Below are 24275 nucleotides of genomic sequence, written 5' to 3' on the forward strand. Positions count from 1 at the left end.
CTAAGTTTCCATCCACTTGTCAATCGACTTATCTGAAGTTCGGTAAAATAACTCATGCAAATAAAGCTGGTTAAAGTGTGTTTCCATCCAACGGCTTTAAAGTGAATAAAAACCTGTGCGTAATGACGTCACATGCTGTTTTGCGATCAAATTGGTATATCGAATTGATTTGAGACATTTTAAGGGGTTTCCATTCATTTTCGCACTGAATCGCACAACATTCAAGCCAACATTTGCGAACAAAGTTTTGCTAGACAAAATGCAATTCATTATATATTCGGCAAATAACGTTTCCATCAGCGTTTATCCAACGCTATCTCACGACCAATTCATACGAATTTGTACGACCTCACTCGTACGAATTTGTACAATTTGTCTAAACCCACGTGATGGGTAGGTTTAGGGGTGGGGTCAGGGGTAGGTCATTCATATTTTGGCAAATCGTAAAATATGTACGATTTAGCAAAAAACGTACAAATTCGTACGAGTGAGGTCGTATGAACTGGTACGAATTAGCCACCTCGTAAAATTCGTACGAATTGCCGTGAGATCGGGTTGGCTTATCGCATAAGCCGTATATCGGTCAAGATAAAATCCGATGAGACCGAACGTATTTCATTTGAGTCGATATTCATGAAATTCAATCGAATTTTACTGTTTTCATAAGGCATTTTTCATTCTACATCACTTCGGATAAAAACGTGTGGATGGAAACATAGCTATTGATAATAATCAGGAATGTTTCTTGTCACAGATCTGCCAGGATCCTGCACCAGCCAATCACAACACGCTCCCTCTCCTGAGTATTAACCACACACACACCTGCACCTCGTCTGCACACACACCCTCATCATCGTTTAAGCACACACCTCGCCCCAGCTCATTGTCCGGTCTCGTTTGAAGCAAAGTGGATTCTTACCTTGTTTCTCCAGCAATTTACCTTGTTACTCCAGTGATTTATCTCCAGTGTTACCTCCTGTGATTCCTCTCCAGCTTCTTCCCTCTCCTCAGTTCCTGTCAGGTCTGCTCTCCATTCATCCAGCGAGGTGTGTGCATCCATTCATCTATCCATTTATCTATCTATGATCTTCCGGTCCTGTAAGAAAAGACATTCCATTCACTGTCCGACTCCTGTCAAAGAAACTATCTATTGAACTGCCTGCTTACCACGATCAGCTCTATTGTTGTCAATAAACCTCCTTTTGTGTGTCATCCTCCGTGTCTGAGTGTACTTCCGTAACATCTTGAGCAGCAAATCCGCATGTAAGAATGATTTCTGAAAGATCATGTGACACTGAAGACTGGCAAAGACAAAGGCACTTAAAAAACAATATTTTTGTCTTACATTTCATAATAAACTTAGTGCCGACCCGTTTTCCGTCAGTTATTTTTCGTGAATTGGCATGTTTGCAAAGGATTGTGGGTGATATAAGGACTTATAAAGACAGCTCAAAATGAGCTGAATGAAGGATGAAACCAAAGGTGCCTTCCAAGGATCTTTTAAACTGAGACAGCCTTTAGCTGCGCTTCATGACGTGGCTTCTGAAATATGCAGCCTTACTAGGACAGCCTTACTAGGACACTGCCTTGGAATAAATTTATTACCATCACACAGTCAGCCTTGATTTATTAATTTATTTACAGGGGCAGTGCACATTAATGAATATGGCTGTAGACTGTTGACAGAATGTTAAGAAGTCACCCTTAAAAAAAATATCATCTTATATTAATACAAAACAAAAACGCTAACTACATTATTAATATGTACATGCACATGATTCCACAAAAGATAAATCATACTAAAAACATATTAATAAGAATGTTTATCTTAACACACTGTGCTACATATTAAGAAAGACAGCAACAGGAGAATAGCAAATAAAGAGCAATTATTACAGGAAGGCTAAAATCAAATAAATTCTAATGTTGACAGTGTTAATTAACCATATTTTAGATGAAACTTAAAAAAAAAAAAAATATATATATATATATATATATCCAGTCCTCTAATTGTTGATGGGATGGAGTTCCATTTCCGTGCAGCTAAAAATATATATAAATATATATATATATATATATATATATATATATATATATATATATATATATATATATATATATATATATATATATATTCAGATTTCTATGCAGTGTATACTAGCTTTCACATAAATTATAACCCCCTGCCCCCCTATTGTCCCTTCAACTCCGCTGGGCTTCCTCGTTCCTACGGCTCTGCCTTGGTCAGGTGTCCCTCTGCCTGTGCCCTCCAGGCTTCACCTGCGCTTCATCCCTCCACCCCTTCTGCTCCAGTGGGCTCCTCCTTCCCTTTAGCTCCGATTGGTCAACGGTCACACCACCTTCGCCTCAGTCCTCCGGCACCCTAGCTCCACCTCGGTTGCTTGTAACTCTGGGTCCGCCCTGCCTCTCACGGCCTTCGATGTCGCCCGGTCCCGTCAGCTCTTCAGCTCCGCCCGGGCCTCCACTACCATCGTCTTAGTCACTCGTCACCCTGGTTCCACCGGCCAAGCCTCCACCGTGGCTTCTCCCTCCCTCGACTCTGCCTTGGGCTTTTGTCCTGGGATTGCGACTGGGGGTTCGACACTGGCTTCTCCTGCCTCTGCCTCTGCCTCCGCCATGATTCCTCACACCTTCATCTCCACCCTGGCCCTGCCTGTTCTGTGGCCTAGTTCCACGTCCTGACCTAAGCCCCCTCCCGCCCTCCTCTGTTAAAGTCTTGTTGTTTTTGTGAATGAGGGGTGAGGTTGCACCTCCTTGATGGTGGGGGTGGGTGGGCAGAGATTGTTAGGGATCATCTGGGAATGCCATTCATTCAGTCACGTTCGAAGTTCCGTCGATACTGATGAATTAGGGTCTCATCTGGGAGCCCAATCACCTTCAAGTGGTAACTAAACAAGCCAATGGAGATTGAATCCAATGTCAATGGAGAATGAATCAAATCTCACTATTGTCCAGTGAGATTTGCATGTCGAACAACTCCTACCCAGACATACTAGTATAAAAAGTCAGGCTTGCACTCACCAGCTGTCAGCGGTTGTGATAGCGATCGCTCATTTCAGGTCATCCTTCATCTGAGTGAATTCCTGTGGTAGAGAAACAGCAATTTTAATTTCTTTAAAAGCGCTTATCCTGTGTAGATCTCTCCTGTCAGTGTGAGGGTGCATCCAGCAGTGATTGGCCTCCAGAGAGAGCTGTGCACAGAGAAGTGCTGCATTTCACCCCTCAGCACTTCAGAGCAGATTTCCTAAATGAGCAAAGACAGAGGGTCGACGTCTTTTTCAAGATGTCGATCTGTCTGTGTTTTAGTTGTTTCCTGACCTCATCTGACAGCCATGATCGCTGTCTCACATGTCTGAGCAGAGAGCACGCTGAGAGGGCGTTTGTGGATGGTGCTTGCTCTTACTGCGAGAGCTTGTCCATGTTGGCATTGCAGTCGCGACTCTCCTTCTTTGAAGAGGCACGAGTCCCTTCTGCTGCCACCCAGCCTTCTCATAGCAGAGCCACGGGTATGGATAACACTTTGTTAGACATGAGAGTTACAATCGGAGCACTTCTGCCGGGCCAGCCATGTGGCGTCGAGCTGCTGAGTGATGGTGCAGGTCTCTCTCGTGGGGCACCTTGTGTCCAGATGTCAATCGCTTGATCGGAAAGCGTGCTATTGTCCTCTGTAGATCCGCTGAATCGGATTCAGAGTTGATGACCATGCTTTCCTGGGCCGTCACCGGCATTGGGCTCGAGTGGAACCCTCCACCTTGCCCCACGGGTGGATGATTCTTCCCAGAAGTGCATAAGGAGGTTCACTCTTACAACCCTCGATGGCGGGCGGCCGAGGGTTGCGTGGATATTCCACAGGTGGAGCATGTAGTTGCGATGCGTTTATGCCCGCAAACTGTTGTCTCCCGACCAAGGCCTGTAAGACAACAGCAGCCCCGGCTGATAAGGCATACAGTGCCGCTGGATAGGCAATCTCTGCCCTGCATGTCATCATGGCCATCCTGCAGGTCCATCAGGCAAAAGCTCTCAAAGAGCTGCACGAGGGTAGTTCTGAGCCAGGGTTTCTAGCACAGAAAATTAGCATTTTAAAAAGGTTTATCTTGTGCCTGCTAAGACCAATGGATGGAGGTATTTCCAGTAGACAAAACACTGCATCTGGACCTGCCTCTTTGTGAAACTTCAGCCCGCACTACATGTTCCTTGTGGAGCATGTAGTGTAAATGCAAATGGGAAATAGCGGATAGCCTAAACGGGTGTGTGTATGTGGACATAATGTGTGGATTCTGATCATCTGTCTCTGCATGTGTTTATGTTAGCTTGCACATGTGTGTCATAAGCGCTGTCTGTGCATCTGTGTGACTCCGCAGTCTGTGGCGCCGTCCGATATGGCGGTGGAGCCCCGCAGCAGGGAGCCTTCATCACATGCACTTAGAGAGAGAGTGAGTGAGTGAGCCGCCGTTCAGTAAACTGAGCTTAGCTCTGGCACCAGACGTGTATAAAGCCCAGAGCAGGATGATCACTCTGTGTTTAGCGGGGCTTAACGGTGGGCATGATCAAGTTGGGGGCTGGGGGTGGTGGGTGGGGTGGGGGGTAGAGGAGTATCACAGTATATTGACTTAGTCTCATCTGTCATCACCAAAAGTGAAATGAATAAACATCAGGCTAAAGGAAATGCAAATGCATGCATGTACAGTAGAGGGCGCAGCTCAAACAAACCTTTCAGCCGTGCTGCCATTCTGAGGTGCGTTTTCAAAAACTAACTATGTTACCACTCGTTACCAACACAAACTTGAGACCATGGAAACGCACCCCTGGATTAGATCAAACAAATGTGATGTTTAACAAAAATTTTGCTCATTCATATGGTTGAATTGGATCATTAAAGGTCAAGGGCAAAGCTATTTGTTAATAAAGTGAGATTAAATACATAAAGTATTTTTGTGTTTTTCATATTTTATCTTTAATTATCCGAGGTTTGGGTAATATTCTGAGTTTGCATTTCACTACTTGTTCTCATTTTAAGAAATACTGTATAGTGAGATGGGTACATGCATGCTCTCGTTTAGATTAGCACTACAATAACTAATATGTTAGTAGTGAGAAGCAGCACTTTTTCTTTTTAGGATAGAAACTGTTTATTATATTTACGCAAACGACACTTTGGTTCAAATTACACTGCTGTTAAAAAGTTTTGTGTCGATTCGATTTTTTATGTTTTTGAAACACCAAGAGATTTATTTGATAAAAAAATCTGTAATTGTACGGAATCTGTAAATAAGCTGACATTTCAACTTTAAATAATTAAAATATATGAATTGAAGGAATTCCCGCCCGGCGCAAGGATAGGCAAGGCAAGCATTCGACCGTTAATATCGCAGCCGTAGCCTACGTGAATGTGAAGTGAAAATAAGCAGGTAAAATACACTTTTAGCATTGTGAACTTGTAATAGTCACCTATTCTGCCTTCATGTACAGCTACTTGAGGTGATGGTAAACATGCTTTGTGGGTATTGTTTTTCCTTCACATGTAAAAAAAAAAGAATCAACTGTTATATCAGATGCCTATGGTGTAATCACGGATTGTTATAAGTACTTTTCTTTGTTTTTTTTTTATTATTGTTTGCCACCGGATAACTTTTAAAAAGGAGAATGGGAAGTGACGTGTTACTCCACGTGTTACTTGGTGACGTAACCAAATGACTGAGTCGTTAAACCGATGACTGTCTGTGTTTTAATGTTTTGAACGGTAAGGGCCATTAATCATATAACATGTTTATGTAAATAGTTTTGTTGTTTACTTGACATTAGCCGAGTCCTACTCCATAGTTTTGTTTTTTAAATTTAAATATAATTTTAGGCCTACTGGTATTTTTCCATCAGAGGGAAATATAGCCTACTTTGCCAAACAGCCGACGACGAGTAGCGTGCATTTAAAACAGTATAATATTGTGAAATAATATTACAATTTAAAATAATATAAAAATAAATAATAACATTTTTGTCCATGTAATGCATCCTAGCTGAATAAAAGTATTTTATTCTTTCTTCTTACTTTAGCCCAAACTTTTGAACCATGTTTATGCATTTAGTTTATACATTTGATTAATTCATGCATTCCTGAATCAATCTCGTGACCTTGGCATTGTTAGAACCATGTTTTTATTGTTTGAGTGAGTTATTCTGTCCACATTTGTTTATATCTTTGTACACATGCTGTGTTTTTCATTTGTTTTACTGTATATTTTTGTTTCTCCTAAGAATTTTTAGAAGAAACCTCTCCAGAGCGATGAAAGAGCAATGCAATTGTTCAAAGTAGCTTCCCCAGCTCTGGAAAGCTCTCATCGGTAAGTCTGACAGTAGATAATTCAGCTTTGAATTCCTTCACACACAGATAGACAGAATGTGCTTTCTGCGTGGCCTCTGTAAATGCCCTCACAAATAGACATAACCCATGAGAAATCTCTGTCTCTCTTCTTTTTGTTCTGTGTTTCACTCTTCTAACCTGCGTGGTGACCTACAGGTGTGCTCCCCGGGCCTCGTACTGACTCGATACCTTCAACCGGGACATCTGTGCGGTGACAACAATACCTCCCGCACCCCCTCTCTGTCCTTCTCGTTCTCTGTGTGTTTCTGTCTGGGTGCTGAGAGGCCTCATTGTGAGCTGTTGCTCCCCAGGCGCTCATTCTGCTGCAGGCCGCCGGTCTCAGTCTTCCCCCCACCGATCAGGTTCCCCAGACCCCCCAGTCCCCTGAGCGTCCTGCCGTGGCGGTCACAGCCCAATAATCCTGCCATCTAAAGTGGCTACATGGCGGTCTGTCAGTGGCCAGGCCAGATGGCTGTGTGCAGGCTAAAACGGCCAAGCTCTTTTGTTGACCAGAGGGACTGATAGTGTTTCAGCGGGCCAGATGTTTGACAGTGACCTGGAGGCTTTCTGGAGATAGTTTAGTTATTGAGTCCGGAAACATATTTAAACACAAAATCAAACAAAGGAATGTATTAAACAAAATCAAGAAATATGTTGGTTAAGATTTTTTTTTTTCACTTTGACATTGTTTTATGACAAAAATCTGAATACATTTTTTTTTCCAAATCCACTGAACGAATGATTTTCATTGTTCTCATCACTGTAATTTTACTGTATTGCATTAAAGGCACAGTATGCAAAATGTGTACCTTAAAGGGCACCTATTATGACATTTAAAATGTTCCTAATGTTGTTGTGGGAGTCCCCAACAACAGTTTTACATGCATGCAATGACAAAAAAAACTTTTGTTTTCGTATACTATGCATTTATTTTTACCTGATTTGCTCACCGACTCCCAAATGATTCGTTCAACGACTCGTTTTTCAAACCCCTCCTCTGCGCGACGTTAATCTGCGTTGATTGGTCAGATGACCCAGCAGTGTTTACAGAGATAATACTTATTTTTAACACGGAGTACAATGATGCTTTTATCAATTAAATTGTGTTATAATAATGATTATAGTCCACTGCTTTATAGTTTGTAGTAAAAAACGAAAAATAAGATAAATAATTTAATGTTATGTTAGCGAGCATAGCCCAGAGTTCATATTGTAAAAACACAATCAGTCTTTGTTTGCATTAGCCCGATGCATAAACATAAAGTTTTTACACAAAAAAAATGCAGTTACGTTACTACGAGGTATTATTCTATTCTTTAGACAACTCCGAAAACAACGACAAACACTTCACATATCTCAATACAATTGCCATTGAAGACCTAGAAGCTAAACGGTGCTTACACAACAAACAAGATAATTATTAAGCATGCTACATAAAATATAAACGCAAAAATTATTAATAACACTTACAGGTTGTGATACGGAGGAGGAAGCTGATGCAAACACTTAGAAATGAACCTTCCTTCAATATCAGACGGCTCGCGAATCCAAGTTTGATTGCATTTAAGTTGGTAAAGCAATCGTCTTCAAAATGGCGCGAACAAAGCACAAGGCTCGGACTATACTTCTGTGGTATAGTGAATTGTAGCCACTTAGTCTTCAAATGCTCCTCCTTGGGCAGATGAAAAAAGTTGGCTTTTGAGCCGCACTTCAGAACACAGCATCTCGTCGCCATGATGTTTTCAAGTTTGCCTTGGAGCGCAATAAGTGGGCGTATCGTATTCAAATAACTTGACAAGTTGACGTCATCTAGTCAGAGAAAAAGCTTCGGTCTTCTAACGATTCATAAAAATGACTCAGAGTCGACTCTTACTTTTGAAAGACAATAACTTTATATACGGTGCACTTTCATATTTCAAACTTTGCAGGATGTTTTTGTTCACTTAGATCTATGTTACACACTACATGAAAGGTAAATTTCAAAATTCCATAATATGTGCCCTTTAATATAACAGCTTCGAAGTAATTTCAATGGTAAACGAACTCGTAGTAGGGCAAATCATCCCGATAGCAAAGCATGCAGGGCAAAACCAGCAATGCAGGTTTGAGAGCCAAAATCTCGCGAGAATCACGACGTGCTTTACGGCACGACGTCACATACATCAACAGCATATTAAGCAGCCTCTATGGAAGACACTAGCACGCACTTCAGACGTGAATCATGGCAAAGTCGACAAAGAAAGCACGGTCGGAAAGAAAACATGAGTGGTATTTACAACAGTAACGTTAAATACAAGTATTCCACAATATACAAGTAATACTTTGTCAAGTATGACAAAAACGGAAACTGCATAGTGTGCCTTTAAATACTGTAAAATAGATTTTATTTATATCGGCATAAAGGCAGTATGACAACTATTAATTTCCCCATTATTATAATGAGATTTATGTCACAATTTTGTCCTAAAACAGACTTAATTTTCTTATAATATATATATATATATATATATATATTCCCCTTCTTCCTTTTTTAGAGGTAAAATTTGGAAAATCCAGCTAAAAAAATGTCTTTTTATTCATTTTTAGATAAACTCTTGAAGGTTGATAAACTCTTAAAAGTAAATATTTCTTTCAGGACCATGAACGCCTGATGACAAACTACAAAGGGCTTCATTATTCTCTAGTTTTTTGAAAACCATCCATGTGGCGCCTTAGAGAACCCAGAATCTCATATGCTGATCTGAAGAACCTGTCATTTTTTTCTAATCTCCAAAGAACGAATGAACTTAATGTGAACCTAATTAAACCCTGAAGAATTTTTATTTTTAAGACTGTGGCTCATTAAAGCTGTCAGGTGTAATAGATCACTAAAAAGGCTAGAAAGGATCTCCCATGTGCTCATAGCATGCAGTGTAGGTTCATTGCACACCAAAGATTTTACTGACCTGTGATCAGTTTTAATGTACAGTACATACATGCTTTGTTCTACTTTTGTTGTTTTTGCAATATCAGTATTGCATTGTGTTTTACCCATGATTTTATTTTGCCTTTTGGTACAGGAAAAGGAAAAGAACAAAAGCACAAGCCGCTCAGAGATGTGATCCGCATGATACCAGATTGCGACTGTAAAAGCACACACACACACACACACACACACACACACACACACGGGCTGGTAGGATGATGCCGATTAACTGTAGGCTGGAGGGGAGCAGAGACGCAGCATCATACAATTTTCTGCCTCACTGCCCGACTGAAGCAGTGCCTTGTGTTGATACACTGACCTGAGCTAACCTCTTTATTAGACAATCCTGATTGAAAACATCTGAATTCAGCTTTAAAGACACGCTTAGAGAGCAGAGCCGATGTTGAGATCCGCTTAAACTGTTTTCCGGAAACATAACTGATTAAATATGCATTGATAAAAGACCTAGAAATGTGTATGTCACAAACCAATGTGGTTTAGATAGAAATATAATAGACTGACCGTGTGCATGGGTCACGTGAAGGTCTGTCTCATCAAACCAATGTGAGGTGAGGTCACCAAGTGCTGGACTGAAAGCATAAAAATATCATAATGCACACTTTTGCAGTTTCATAAATCTCATGTTGGCTGGAAAATCACTCTGGCTCTGGTTAATGTTTGTAATGCTGTCGGTTGAGTCGCTCGCTGACCATCTCTGTAACTTTGATCACGGCACCTGCTGAGTTTTAGAGCAAAAATATGTTCATTCAGAGTTGCAGAGATGTCTCAAGACGAACTTCATACTGATAAGTCACAGTCTAAGCTGTCACGGGGAGAAACACACTGCATAAAGAGGATGGGAATTTGTTTGCACTAAATGTTTTCCTGCTCTTTTTCTCTCTCCATGTGTCTGCACCATGCAGTGATGTGCTAACATTAGCAATAACACAATCCAAACAAAGCAAAAGTAGGCTACGCCAGGCGAGTTGAGCTTGAGTCACAGTGGTTTATGAATCGTCAAATGTTTGGGTCTTCGCCGTTTTTTAAGCCCTTTGTGGAAAAATGAAAACTCTATGCATGACTGTTTTGTATAAACATAAATGAGAGTTCATGTTGAGGATTGAGGAAAGCCAGACATCTCTCTGGATATTCACAGAACACACTTCAGATATTGCTGCTCAGCATAATTCACAAACTCAAGAATGAGCTTGACTCCGCATGTTTATTAATATAAATGCAACTTCCTACTGAATGTCACACAAATGCTAAACTGATATCTTGCTTCATTGATTAAAAGGACGTTTTATACGCAGCAAGTTGTTTTTCTTTTATTCATTTACTTCTGCTAACAAATGTTGGTGAATCATGATAAATGTAATTTACAAGGCTAATTGGTAACGCTTTTCAATAAGGTTCATTAGTATTAATAACTAACCAATACATTTGTTACTGTATTTGTTCATCTTTGGTAACGTTAGTTAACAAAAAGTCCAGCTGTTTATTGTTTGTTCATGTTAGTTCACATGCATTAACTAATGTTAACAAGGTTTTATTAAAGTATTAGTAAATGTTGAAATTAACATTAACAAAGTTTAATAAATGATGTATAAGTGCAGTTCCTTATATTAGTTCATGCTAACTAATGTAGTTAACTAATGAACCTTCTTGTAAAGTGTTACCGGCTAATTTATTGAAATGAACAATTTCATGTTTTCATATTCATATTTTTCAAATGCACTACAAATGCTAAAAATGTCTTACTAATGTTTGTGAGCTCTAAAAATAGAACAGAAAAAAACAGGTAAAGTGTTAACAGCGATGATGTCAGACATTCTGATTGATGCTTGATTGACACATGTCTCTCTAACCACACATGATATATTTGCAGTCACACAGATCTTTCACACCTCCACGTGGTTTACTAAAGATGGCGTAAAATTGATGTCAAAGGAAACGTGAACTCGAGGGCTCGGATAAACGCCCTAATAATCACTCAATCACAAAAACGTCAGTCAGAGGGAAACGCTCCCCTATACAGTCACTTGAATTTATACCCACAGTGAATTTATATGCAAACATGCCTTTAAAAACGCAGTGGGTCTACTCCATTGTCTGGAAGCCCCCAGGAAAATGAACTTTTGTTAAGGCGGATTAATGCGCCTCGCCCCGCCCCGCCAATGCGCGCAAACTTTACTGCAACATCTAACGTTGAGTAAATACAGCTCCCGTTACTTTAATTAAGATTTTTTTTCATTATTAGCCTTTTCTGTTTGACTACAGTCTCACACACTAGTTTTATGGCAGCAAATCATCCGGTTGATTTGAATTTGCGTCAAATAGCCTAATAGTTTATTATAAATAGTCCTACACATTTAGGCAACCAAAACTTTTTTTTTTGTAACAAAAGCCATATCGTATTATAAAGAATGCATGTGCAACCAAATAGTGGTTAATTTCTACGTTTCAAAAACTTAGGAACAATTTACAGGGCTTGACACTTACTTTTTTTTTTTCAATGGGCGCATTTAGAAACTTTTAGAAAAAAAAGAATATATAAATAATATAGCCTATATAATATTTAAATAAATAAAAATATATATATGTAAATGTTTTGGTGGGGGTGCTGATGACGCGATCGCCTCTCCTGATATTAATGAGCCATTATCATGCAGGCCGATAACATTGTGTCTCTCTCTGCTTGAGTCCAAGTGTCATGCATACCATTCATTAGCAAAACTAACATTGTCTAAACAGGATTCTTTAAGCATGACAGTCAAGCTGGACCATATGAGACCTATGAGAGAGTGTATTGGTGTATTGGATAAACTAGACTTCAATTTAAAGACATCATATTGATAGCTGCACTTATTCATTTAATGCATTACGTGTATTTTCCCCTGCATGCTACATACATTGAGCATCTTATGTTGTCCATCACGTTGAATTTGAATATTTGTACAGAGAAGTCATTTTATGTTTACATTGCCAGAGTGTTTTTGAATATGACTATTTACATTATTATTATTTATAATAATATTTTTTTATTATTATTATAACGTCCATAAGATGGAGCTAAGTTTCTATTTTTACGGTGTAGGCCTTCATGCGCATAAATGACCAGACACTGAGTTGAGAGATGTCAACATTGCCTTAATATGATAGTATTATTATTATGATGTTATTGCTGTACTCATTTCAAGGCCCATGCTAAACTTTATTCCTGTTTTGTCAGGAATTTAACAAAACACACATTTTCCTCCAGCGAATTTTTTCACATTAGATTGAGACTAACATCACCTAATTACATTAGCTTAATTAGTGCTATAAATAAAAGCCGCATGGCAACAGTGAAGCGGGCCTGCAGCGGCCGGGCTCCTGCTGATCTGCGCTTATTGCTCCAGTTTACAGGTTGATTGTATTTGTTAATGAGTTGCTAACAGCATGGTAATGCGCGCGTGATGGATAGCTGTGTGTGTCGCTGGCATTCGGCCTGCGCTATTCCTGGTTCACGAGAGAGAGAGAGAGAAAATCATTGAATAATAATTATACTGACAAAGCATCATGAAGACTGCTCTTATATAGTTTATAAGTTCGTGTTGAACTTTAAGTCTATGAGGGTGTTGATTGATTTCGCCGTTTATTTACTCTCAGCCTACAGACACAGCAGCCTGGTGTTAGTGAGGAATTCCTTATCTCGCGCGAGTTTAACAAAGCTTACAAGTGCCATGTTTCCATCATTTCTCTCCCCCTTGCCCGCCCGTGTCTGTTTTTCATTTAAACTTTTACTTCTCCGACCCCAGAGACATAATTATACACATTTTTCTTTCCGAAAGTCAGAGGGACTTGCAAACTGAGCCGAGTCTAATGCGCTGAAAAAACACAATTAAATGCTTGCTTAAAACATTTTGTAAACACATAGACATGCAACTAACTGTATCATGTGGGTGTTTAGCCAGAAACACAGAGGGCAACTTCAAGATGTTTAAATTGTAAACCATTAAATATATTACACAAAAGGATGTTCTTAGTGAAAAACTAAAGGCCTATATTAATTATATATAGGCTATAGGCAGGGGCGTAATTTGTGTGTGTGGGGGGGGGGGCAATATTTAAATCTATGCATTACAACCCCCCCCATATTTATACCATGATCACATGAACCCCCCCCCCCCCCCCCCCCCCCCCCAATGTTCAAACCAAATCTACGCCCTTATAGGCCTATATACGCTATCAAATCATTAATGCAACTAATATAAAAGTTTGTGTGTGTGTGTGTGTGTGTGTGCGTGCGTGCGTGCGTGCGTGCGTGCGTGTGTGTGTGTGTGTGTGTGTGTGTGTGTGCGTGCGTGCGTGTGTGTGTGTGTTTATATATATATAATTACTAAATATATAGGCTATATATATAATTAACACAAACTTTTGTTAGATTCGATTAATCACAATTAATCAATCGATTTGACAGTACTAATGTGTGTGTGTCTGTGTTTGTTTTTATATATATATATATGCATATATATATATATATATATATATATAATTAACACAAACTCTTGTTAGATTCGATTAATCGCAATTAATCAATCGATTTGACAGTACTCATGTGTGTGTGTGTGTGTGTGCGTGCGTGCCTGCGTGCGTGTGTGTGCGTGTGCGCGCGTCAAAATTCCACACAGTCAAGAGGAAAACAAAAAAATATAAAATTGATGTCATTATTTACCCTCCTGTCTTCCAGACTTGTGCAACTTTCTTCAGTGCAAGAGAGGATAATTTTTGAAGAATGTGTCTGTCACTCTTTTTCTTGTAATACCAATGAATGGAGACTGCAAATTCAAGATTATCATAAACTAACCTAGCATATAGAATGGCTGACAAAAGCAGTCAATAAAACGCATAAGCTTTAATGTCTTAATTATCGGCCTGCTTCTCACATAAAGCTATTATGGCTTCAAAAGACTTAAAAATAGCCTTGAAATAGGCTTGATATTGAGTCACCATCCATTGTCTATGCATGCAGACATTCTTCCAACGGCCTTTTGCATTCCACAAAAGAACTATCGTCATACAGGTTTGGAGCGACTTGAGGGTGAGCAAACGACGACAGAATTTTTATTTTGAGGGGAACTATTCCTTTAAGTGTGAACCTTCGCTTTTCCACCGCAGCGAGCCGAGTGAACTGCCAGTCAAAGTGACGTCAGTCTCGTCGGAGTCGCGCTGAGGCGAAGTGCTGGTGCGCGCTCGGAGACCCCCGTTAACTGCGCGCACACGCAGTGTCACCATGAGCAGCAGTATATGGGGTGGATCTTAAATCATAACTGCAAGATGAACATACGGCACATCTTTCTGAGCGCAGCATCATAGCCTTCCCTCGCGATCCTGAAGCCTTCACGCTGCACGAGACACTCCGGCTCGGCCACACTGCCTGCTGCTGCCCGGCGGGTAGGCGGAGGCTGGAAGGGGGAACACATCTATTTTCTGCTAATAATAATAAGCAACAAAATGAAGCGGAGAAAGATGGTGGTAGCGGCGGGCTTCTGCCTCTCGTTCCTCATGGGCACGCTGATGAATTTATTGTTCATTCCGGGATTCGAGCACCACGGCGAGCGCGTGCATCGCCACCACCAGCACGAGAAACAGCAGCAGCCCGAAGCGGACTCTCCTGCCCGGCTTCATATCGAGGACGGTCTGACACCCTCCGCCGGGCGACTCCCGGAGCTCCAGCGGCAAATACGCGAGCGATTAGATGAGGTTCTGCGTTACCGCCAGAGACGCGCGCACTGGGTCGGCACCGGAGCGCTCGAGCGCAGGCGGCTCATGGACCTGGAGCAACGCGGAGAATGGGAATCATACAAAGGAATTGAGAAAAACACTCATTACGATCAGTCTCGAGCTGTATCCATAGCAACAAAATCACATCGGGAGTTTACGCGCGAGTCGATGCTCGGCTGCGGCAGTATTGATAACGTTACCAATGTCCAGTATCTGGGCTCGGGATACACGAAGGCGGTGTACAAGGCGGCTCTGAACAGCAGCTTCTCCGTCGCGTTGAAATCCGTCGATTTCGGGGGTCACGATATGGAGAATTGTGTGAAGAAATACGCGTCGTCGACAGACTGTTACAAACTCGCATCCTTCAAAATTGTCAAGGAAATGACGCTGATGGAGAGATTGCAGCACCCTAATATTCTCAAGGTAATGTTGATTCTATTTTAAACAAAGCACAGATGAATTGAGCTAAACTCAAAATTAAATTCACAACGTTTTAAACGCTTTCATCCTTACACGGTTTCTTTTTATTCAACTTGTCAGAATAGGCTATGTTCTACCCAATTTTATGAGTTTTTAAACTCTAACATTTAAACTGTTTTAATCGATGGATTTTGCAGTGGTTGGACTGGTTGCTAAAAACACATTTTTATTTGACATTTTCATTTGACATTTTTTGACCATTTAAACTTTAGCTGATTTATTTTTATCAGCTTTATAGGCTATAGGCTAAGCTACACGGTGTCTGTAGAAACACTAAACCGATAACTAGAAATATTTCGAATATTTCCCTTTCGATACAGGGGAAAAAATTACATTCATAACATATTTTCATCACTTTATAGCCTAGCTTTAAGAACGCAAGTATATTTTTAATTTATGTTTTTTTTTTTTTTCACTCAAAGCCTGGTTAACTTCTGGGCTGCATAGCTGAACTGCAGGAAGACAGAAGATAAACGAGGGCTGTTAATTTCAGAGTCTCGTTCTCTTATGTTTACAAGAGCTGATTACGACTTCAACAACTACACAAGCGCTCGTGTCAAATAAACGACACAACAGCCGCTGCTGATCGCCTTAAAACGGGGAACCGAAACACGCAGACAATGAGCCAATGTCCATGCATTTTCACTCATTGTTGATTGGGTGATAGTGTAATTACTAAGACACACACACCGGCTTGTGTTGATTTTGATACTCCACGCGTAAACATTCACACTTGAGATCTCACACAGTTCCTAAACACGCGGGTTTACATTAGAAAGGCCTATGATGGACACTAATCGTTTTTCGTCTTTTGCTTTAGAATTTCTTTAATGAGCCCATTAATAACCGAACTTATACTGTAGTGCTCATGTTACACATATTATTCAACAATTAATAACTATGTAACTTACTAACTAATGATAACAGCGAGCATTTATAAACAGTTCAACTTAATTCCTAATGTTGTTTATTAATGTTACCAATGTAAACACACGCTGTATTAATTTAAATCCACAGCAAAAATCAAAGTGATGAGTTCATATTACACTGATGAAGAAATTCGAGTTAAGGTAACACTTTATTTTACAGTGTCCTTGTACATGCAGTCTCTATAATAATTACTATAAATTACATGCAACTAATCCTAATCCTAACCCTATAGTAAGTACATGTACTTACTTAAAATTACTCAGTACTTCAATGCATAGTTACACTGAAGCACTTAAAAGAAAGTGTAACCAAATTTTATTCTGCATATTATGTCTATTATCCAAGATAGTTTGATTAATTTGATAAGATTGATAGGCCATGTACAGCGGGACAGATCCCCCACTGTTGAATATGGCCATGGAGAGATGGTTTATGTCATTTCATAAGCAGTAATCGTGAGGTGGTGTTATCTGTAGTTTGGGGCCGCCGGCCTGATTTCATTCTGTGCGCTCACAGCAGGGGACCAACGGTGCAGGACCCCAGTTCATCAACCCACACAAAAGACACAGTCATCGTTATTATATCGCAAAGACATTATGATCACAGGCAGCTGCCATATACATTTAGAATACCTAAAAATGAACAACTTTAAACATTAAACATTTGAGAATGAATTGACAAAGCAAACTCTGGTTTTGAAATGATAGCTCAACCTTGTTAAAAATATGTATATTTGTGACAGTCTGAGCTGTTTAATTTTTAAAATCATGAAAATATTGTGCAATGCATTAAGGAATAATATCATATTTTTGCCACTGCTTGCTCTTCTTATTTGTATTGTACATTTTGCTTGATTTTAATTATTAAGCACACTATATGAATATGGAAACTTATTAAAATTTATTTAGAAAGGTATATTGAAGCTTATTTTCTTTACTTCTATTTTTTTCTGCTATTCTCTTATATATCAAATAAATAAATAATCTTAATTTAAAAACATATAAACCTTTAAGAATAATTATTTTTGGTATAAATGTGAAGAATTCTCTAATGTAAAGTTTCTTATTTATCAATTTATTTGCCCATCTATTTTAAATGATCTTTGTTAAGCTTGACATAATAACACCTGATTTAGTCATTAACACTGACATCAAATAGCCAGTTGACCAGTTTTAAATGCTTTGTGGTTGCACTTTATTTTACAGTACGTGTACTCACAGCACTTACCTAGGAAAGAAGTGGCAATATAAGGCAACTACATGGGTTAAGGTTAGGTTTAGGGGTTGGTTCAGGGTTAGTACCTAGTTATTACCCAGTTATTGTGATTACTATAAGTACATAGTATGAACATGGTGAACAAGACTGTACAATAAAGTGCTACCGACTTTGTAGTAGTTGTTAAAAAAGCACAGATATATTTTTTCCCATTACATTTCAAGTCTTTTACAAATATCAATATGTGTAATATGGGCGTGAGCTCGTTCTGTAGTGCCACGTCTCACTCTCTGCCAAGAGCTTGGCTGTGATCAGGCCCGAGTTCTTACAACGTTCATAAATCAGCAAAACGACATTAATAATACCTCTCGCTATAAACCTATAATGATGGAACACATACACAGATATTCCTCACATGTAAGTATTAATAAACAACCCGTGTAGTCGCCGTCTTCCTCGGTTCTTCGCCCTCGCACCTAACCAATCAGGCACAGAAGAGTTGCTTTTCATTTGCTTTGGCAGCCGCCACATCAGACAGAAATAATGCCTGTTATTTTGTGAGTTGCGAGGTCAAAGGTGAGCAGATATGATCCGGCGGGCTGATTATCAGCAGGTCGGGTTCAGCCAGAGTGCAGGAGAAAGATCTGGAGGAGCGAGGTCACACTCCGCTCGGCTTTCCAGTCTTTAACTAGCATGTCTGTCAAGCAGATCCCGTCTTCCTCTTACAAGCGAGGGCAACACCTGCTGGATAAACAGTCATGATTGGTGGTGGTGGTGCTGGATCTGTGTGGACAGGGAGAGTGGGCTTATTCATGTACATGTCAGCACTGACACCAGAGAGAGATGCAGACTGTGTGTGTCTGATTAATGACCACTGCGTATCTCTCTGGAAGCTTGTTTCTGCCACGGAATAAAAGATAAAAAAAAGGTAATTGTGACTTTTTATACAAAATCTCCAAGCTCCGAGTTTGGCCCGGACCCAGAGAAATCCCGCGGGATGTGACAGGACTATAGGACTCAAAGTGAGGAGATGGGGTGGCGGAGGGATGCTGATGAACTGTCATGGAACAGAGGCAGGGGTTTTCAGGATTTAGACACGCAGTGAAACATTAGCGCTGAAAAGGCATGGACAGGGTTATTTTTGTGGCTGATCTGCAGATGCATTTGTAGGAGTTTCCCTTTCAGATGCAAAATTTATGGGAGGAGAGTATTTAAATGAATCACGTAAGCTGATTTACTAAGGTTTGCACTAGTCAGTTTACTGGTATTTGCTCCATTATTTATCGCCCAAAACAAGCATGTCTCAAACCAGACGCTAGCTGGTAGATTGTGTTGGTCATTATGGAAATGATCAGCTGTGTCTGTTCTCTTTAATGTGTGTGTCGTCAGATCATGCGCTGAACTTTACACTCACATCTGCACTTTTATGGGATTGCGCTCTCATGTTAATTTAGCCTGTTTAGTAAATCTGACCCTTTGTGCTGTAGTATTTTTACTTCTTCTTCCATGTTTATTTTATTTAATATTTCACAATTCTGCGAAAGAAAAAAATCACAACTGCAAGATATAAACTCTATATCCCACACTTTCTCCGAATTGTGAGAGATAAACTCGCAATTGCAAAAGAAAAGTCAGAATTGTGAGATAAAAAGTCGCAATTACATAGTCCATGTAGCAAATTAAATTAAAGTGCCACTATTACTATTAGTGCTATTTTAAAGGTTCCTTATTTTGTTTTTAAGGTCTCCTACAATAGATTTAGATGCATCAAACGCCTTTTTGAGAGCCTGCTCTGCTCTGATTGGTCAGATGGCCCAGTCTGTTGTGATTGGTCGACTGCTTACAGTGTATTTAAAAAAAACAAATGCCCATTATCATTTCTGAATTGCAGCTCTTCCTCAGCGCTTGATACACAGTGATACGAACAGTAACGATCTTTTTTTTTTTTTCGTATCAATTCCAGCGCGAGTCCTCATAGTTTTGAAGTGCAGGAAAGTGGATCCCAGCGCTGAAAAAGCTCTTCTCAACATGTCCACAACATGAACCAAACTCTCAGCCACAACTACAGTGTTTGAGGGTCAAAGTAGACGTTGTTCGAGGGCAGCCAAGGAACACCATAGACTGACATTATGCAAATGTGTTACATTATTATATAGGTTTGTAACAGGAAGTGAGACTGTAGTTACTGACAACTCATTTCGGCAATTCAGAATCGATTCTTTCTTTTAGAAGACAATAACTTTATTTGTCGTGCATTTTGATCTTTAAAACTCTGCTGACCTTTCCATTCACAAACAGTTATATTACACACTGCGTGAAATGTAATATTTGACAAAAGCATAATAGAGGCACTTTAAAGGACTAGTTTGCACAAAATAGCGCAGAGGATGAAACTTTTTAGTGTGAATGTGTCAAGCGGCTGTGCGCTTTATGTGCGCTATCAAAAGAAGAATATTTTGAAAGGCTATGTGTTCGGCTGTACGCATGTGTTCACATTAAAAGTGAAGAATACTTTGGGCTTTTTACTGTAAACCTCCAAACAACCCATATAAATTGTCCTTGTTGGCTATAACTATCTGAAGTCTTACTCTTACTACGAGGAAGATTATCAGTACAAAGAATAATGTTTTTTGTGCGTTACTTTTACAAAGCTATCATATGACTTCAGATGAACTGGAATATAGAACAAGAGCCATATGGAGTAATTTTAAGTTGCTTTTTTTGTCCTCTCTGGAGCTTGACAGTAAAATTCAACATCCACTTTCCTTTCGTGATAAAAGAGCTGTCTAACATTTCATTTTGTGTTTCATGGATGAACAAGTAGGCCTACAGAGCTGGAACAACATGAGAGTGAACAAACGATTCCAAAATGTTTTTTTTTTATATATATATATTTTATGCGTGAACAATTCCTTTAAGTTCTTCCGAGTGTTTGTATATGGAAAGGCATTTGAAATGGTGTGTCGGGCAATCTGCAAAACAGCTTGGGGGCCTGATTAGGGGGTCTTGCACTGGGATTATGTTTACATTAGCATGTCATTCTGTTAACTCTTCAGATTCTTAGTCAAGTCCCAAAATACACACACACACACACACACACACACACACACACACACACACACACACACACACACACACACACACACACACACACACACACACACACACACACACACACACACTGCAGGGTAATCAGTAACCTGCTAATGTGAGCATGTAACATGTGAATGTGAAAGCTGGGTGTCCTAAACACAGAGGCCCCCAGGGTCATTTTTAAGATGGGAGTGAGACGGAGAGTTTTAGTGCTAGACGCAATTAAACACGGGTTAATACTTTAACCTCTCAGTTTGTCAGGAAGGAGAAGGCGACTGTGCTCCGGTCGACAGCAGGGTCATATCTACGTTTAAAGGGATCCTATTGGGCTTTTTGTTCCTCTTTCTTTAGTGTGTAAAGTTGCTGTATGATCATGAAAAGCTCCGCAAAGTTACAAAGTTATTCTTAAGACTTATTCTCTATATCAGTGTCAGTGTTTCTGAACTCCCTGAAACGCCTCCATTGTAGTCTTGAGATTTCTTCCAGGAACAAACACGTCACAGTATTCCTCATTTAAATAATTCCCAACCAAGGCATATGCTAAATAAAGGGGCGGGGCCTTGTTGAGTTAGTTAGTAGTGTGGTGAAACGGGCAGTTATGGTAAGGGGCGGGGCATTTCCCAAACATGCTCGAAGTCGACCAATCACAACACACTGCTCCAGCCGACCAATCAGGGCACTGTGTGCTTTACAGAAGGAGGGGCTTCATAGAGACAAAGTCGACCAATCACAACAACTGCTCCAGCCGACCAATCAGGCACTGTGTGCTTTTCAGAAGGAGGGGGCTTCATAGAGACAGGAACTAAACTAAAAGGGAAGAGAGTAATAATGTCAAATATGTGTTTTTTGAACACATATACTAGTAGACCCCAAAAACAAAATCAAGACTGATAAAGTGCATAACATGTCCTCTTTAAAGGGATAGTTCACCCAAAAATGAAAACTTTGCCATTATTTACTCACTCTCATGTCATTCCAAATCTGTATGCTGTGATTTTTCCATTGAATACATTAATTTTGTGATAGTTTGGGGGGGGGGGGGGGGAGAAGAGATAAATGTCACAAATGAGATTTAAACCTTTTCTTTTTTTGAGCAAAATGATTGTGTGTTTAAGGAGTTAGTGTCGGGGGAACAGGTTGGGAGTGCTGTGTTAATGACTGTCCTGAGAAAGGAGGATTGTGGGAGGATATGATGGGGATGAATTCCTCAGAAACGCTCTGTCCTCCTCCTTCTACATGGCCTCGCTCTCTGTTTATTTTACTAGGCAGGAACAGGTTGATGAGGAAACCAACTTGTCTCTTCCCATCGTGTGATCGCTTCACTAAAAAGATCCATGTGATTTTCAGCGCGCAGATTCACAGATTCGGAAAATAAATACAATGTGTAAACAGTTCAAGCTGAATAAATTTCATTGCACTTCTGTCATTGTGTTAGTTTATTGGAATTTAGATTAGAGGTGTTAGTCATTTGGACCTTGAAAGATCCCAAACTCATCAGCATTAACAACTGCTGAATCCCGTCAAACACCAGGCACAGGACCAGGCGTTTGAGGGAAATCTTCTGAAGCCTTTGAAAACTCTGGCAGGAAGATTTAACAATTTCACATTCTTTCTGTTCAGACCTTAATGAGTCTCAAATCTGTTTAATGTTCACTGATCAATTTTAGAGGCAAGGGAAAATGACTCAGAAGTTTTTCCAGCGGCGTTACTTCAGAAACTTTGATTAAAACAATGTGGTAAAAGTCATTCCCTGAACCGTTTATTCACTTTAGCTAGCTTTCCCTCTCAGAAACCCTCCACACACACACACACACACACACACACATTTGAACCTGATCCCAGCTCTAACTCAGCACGCGGGCCGTACGCTCAGTGTCAAGCCCCTGTTACTGAGCGGCTCTTGTTCCCGTGGACAGTCCTGTCCTCACTGACCGTAGACGTTGGCTTCCACTGCCCACCACTATTTCATCTCTGGGCAAACATGGCCGTCTCCGTGGCCATTTTGATTTGCTGCCAGGGCGTCCTCATGAAAGGATCGCGGTAGGGTTTGTTAATGGCACCTAACCTTACAAAAAGGCCTTTGAGAATATGCATATCTGCACACGTGGCACCGGTGAGGAGAAGAGCTGACGAAGATGCTAGTTAAAGCCGTGGAATGAAAATTCACCCTATTTATTTCCTAAATACATGTTATTGATTTTACTGTGGATATATAGACCAATTTCCAGCCGACGTCACAGTTACGTCATGACGTAATGGCCACTGGAGGCGGCCAATACAAACCAGCACAGATTCGACTACATAATAAGGAGCTTAAATTATTATTATTATTATTAAATGTCATCTTGTTGTGTTGTTGGGTGCAAGAATCAATATAAAATTTCATTTTTATTTCTAGAAAATATTCACATCATTAAAATTTTACCGTAATGTCACTCTTTACATCGTCGTCTTCTGGCCTTGGCGCTGGCTCGGCAGAACTGCGGATCGCACCACACAAGTCTTGTACGTGAGCATTCAGCACATAGTTATTATAGGCATCTGAAGATGTATATGCCCCCAGTTTCTCTTTACGCTCGGTTTCTCTATCGGGTAGGTGTACTGTAGATGTCAGGCCACTGAACCCTAGGCAGCGTTAACGTTAATCCTGTCAGATCGTCCATCTGTTGACGGAGCGTGTACGGGTCGGCCAATCTGGTTCCGTCCGTTAAAATTAACTTTTACAAATAACAATCGCGGTCCTGGACGTGGACAGTGAGTGACCTGGCTTGTACATTAAGATAAAATCTGAGTTTCTCCAGACATTGTTATAAAAAAAAGCTAACTAAACTTGCAAACTAAGCGGCCAGAGGGATCGTTCTGCCTTCACCTTAGCTCCGCCCACAAAAAAGTCACCATGTTTACTAACTGAAAAGCCAAGGATCTCCAATCCTTTAGTGCGCTTAAACCCAACCCTGTCTTACAGCCGACTGCAAGCTCACATTCAGATCTGCATCCATACAATCCACAACCTTGGATAGAACCAAGTCCCGCTCTCATTTTTCCTTATTCAATAATCAGTTCCACTCGGATGTACAACAGTACAGAACAAATCTTCAGAACAAAAGATCTGTTGATTGATGCTTTCGTTTCATTGCGTCTTTTTAGCATTTTAAGAGGCCATTCACTCAGAACATGTTTTTGCATTCCACAGCTTTTCCATTGTTGTTCTATCTAAACATGTGCTTGACAGACGTGTACACAGTTCAGTTTAGGGTCCAATTCTCACTATTAACTAGTTAAAAAATAAAAAATAAACTTGCCTTGCCTTGCCTAGTTGCTTATAAGAATGCGTATTACAAGTGTATTAGCTGTTTATTAGTAATAAAGCACATATTAATGCCTTAGTCTGCATGATCTTATTCTACATCCCTGAATCCTATAGCCAATACCTAAACTTAACAACCT

General features: G+C 40.1%; 1 protein-coding gene across 1 annotated transcript in view; it reads left to right on the forward strand.

The window, feature by feature from the left end:
* The first annotated feature begins 14522 nt into the window (after positions 1-14522).
* Positions 14523-24275, forward strand: part of pkdcca (protein kinase domain containing, cytoplasmic a) — a 37939-nt gene continuing 28186 nt past the window's right edge. The window contains exon 1 of the mRNA XM_079634706.1: positions 14523-15533. Within this exon, the coding sequence (XP_079490832.1) occupies positions 14841-15533 (693 nt within the window). The 5' untranslated portion in view covers positions 14523-14840. The remainder of the gene's footprint in view (positions 15534-24275) is intronic.

This window comes from Phoxinus phoxinus, assembly GCF_949152265.1.
Source record: "Phoxinus phoxinus genome assembly, chromosome: 14".
In the NCBI taxonomy this organism is placed as follows: Eukaryota; Metazoa; Chordata; class Actinopteri; order Cypriniformes; family Leuciscidae; genus Phoxinus; species Phoxinus phoxinus.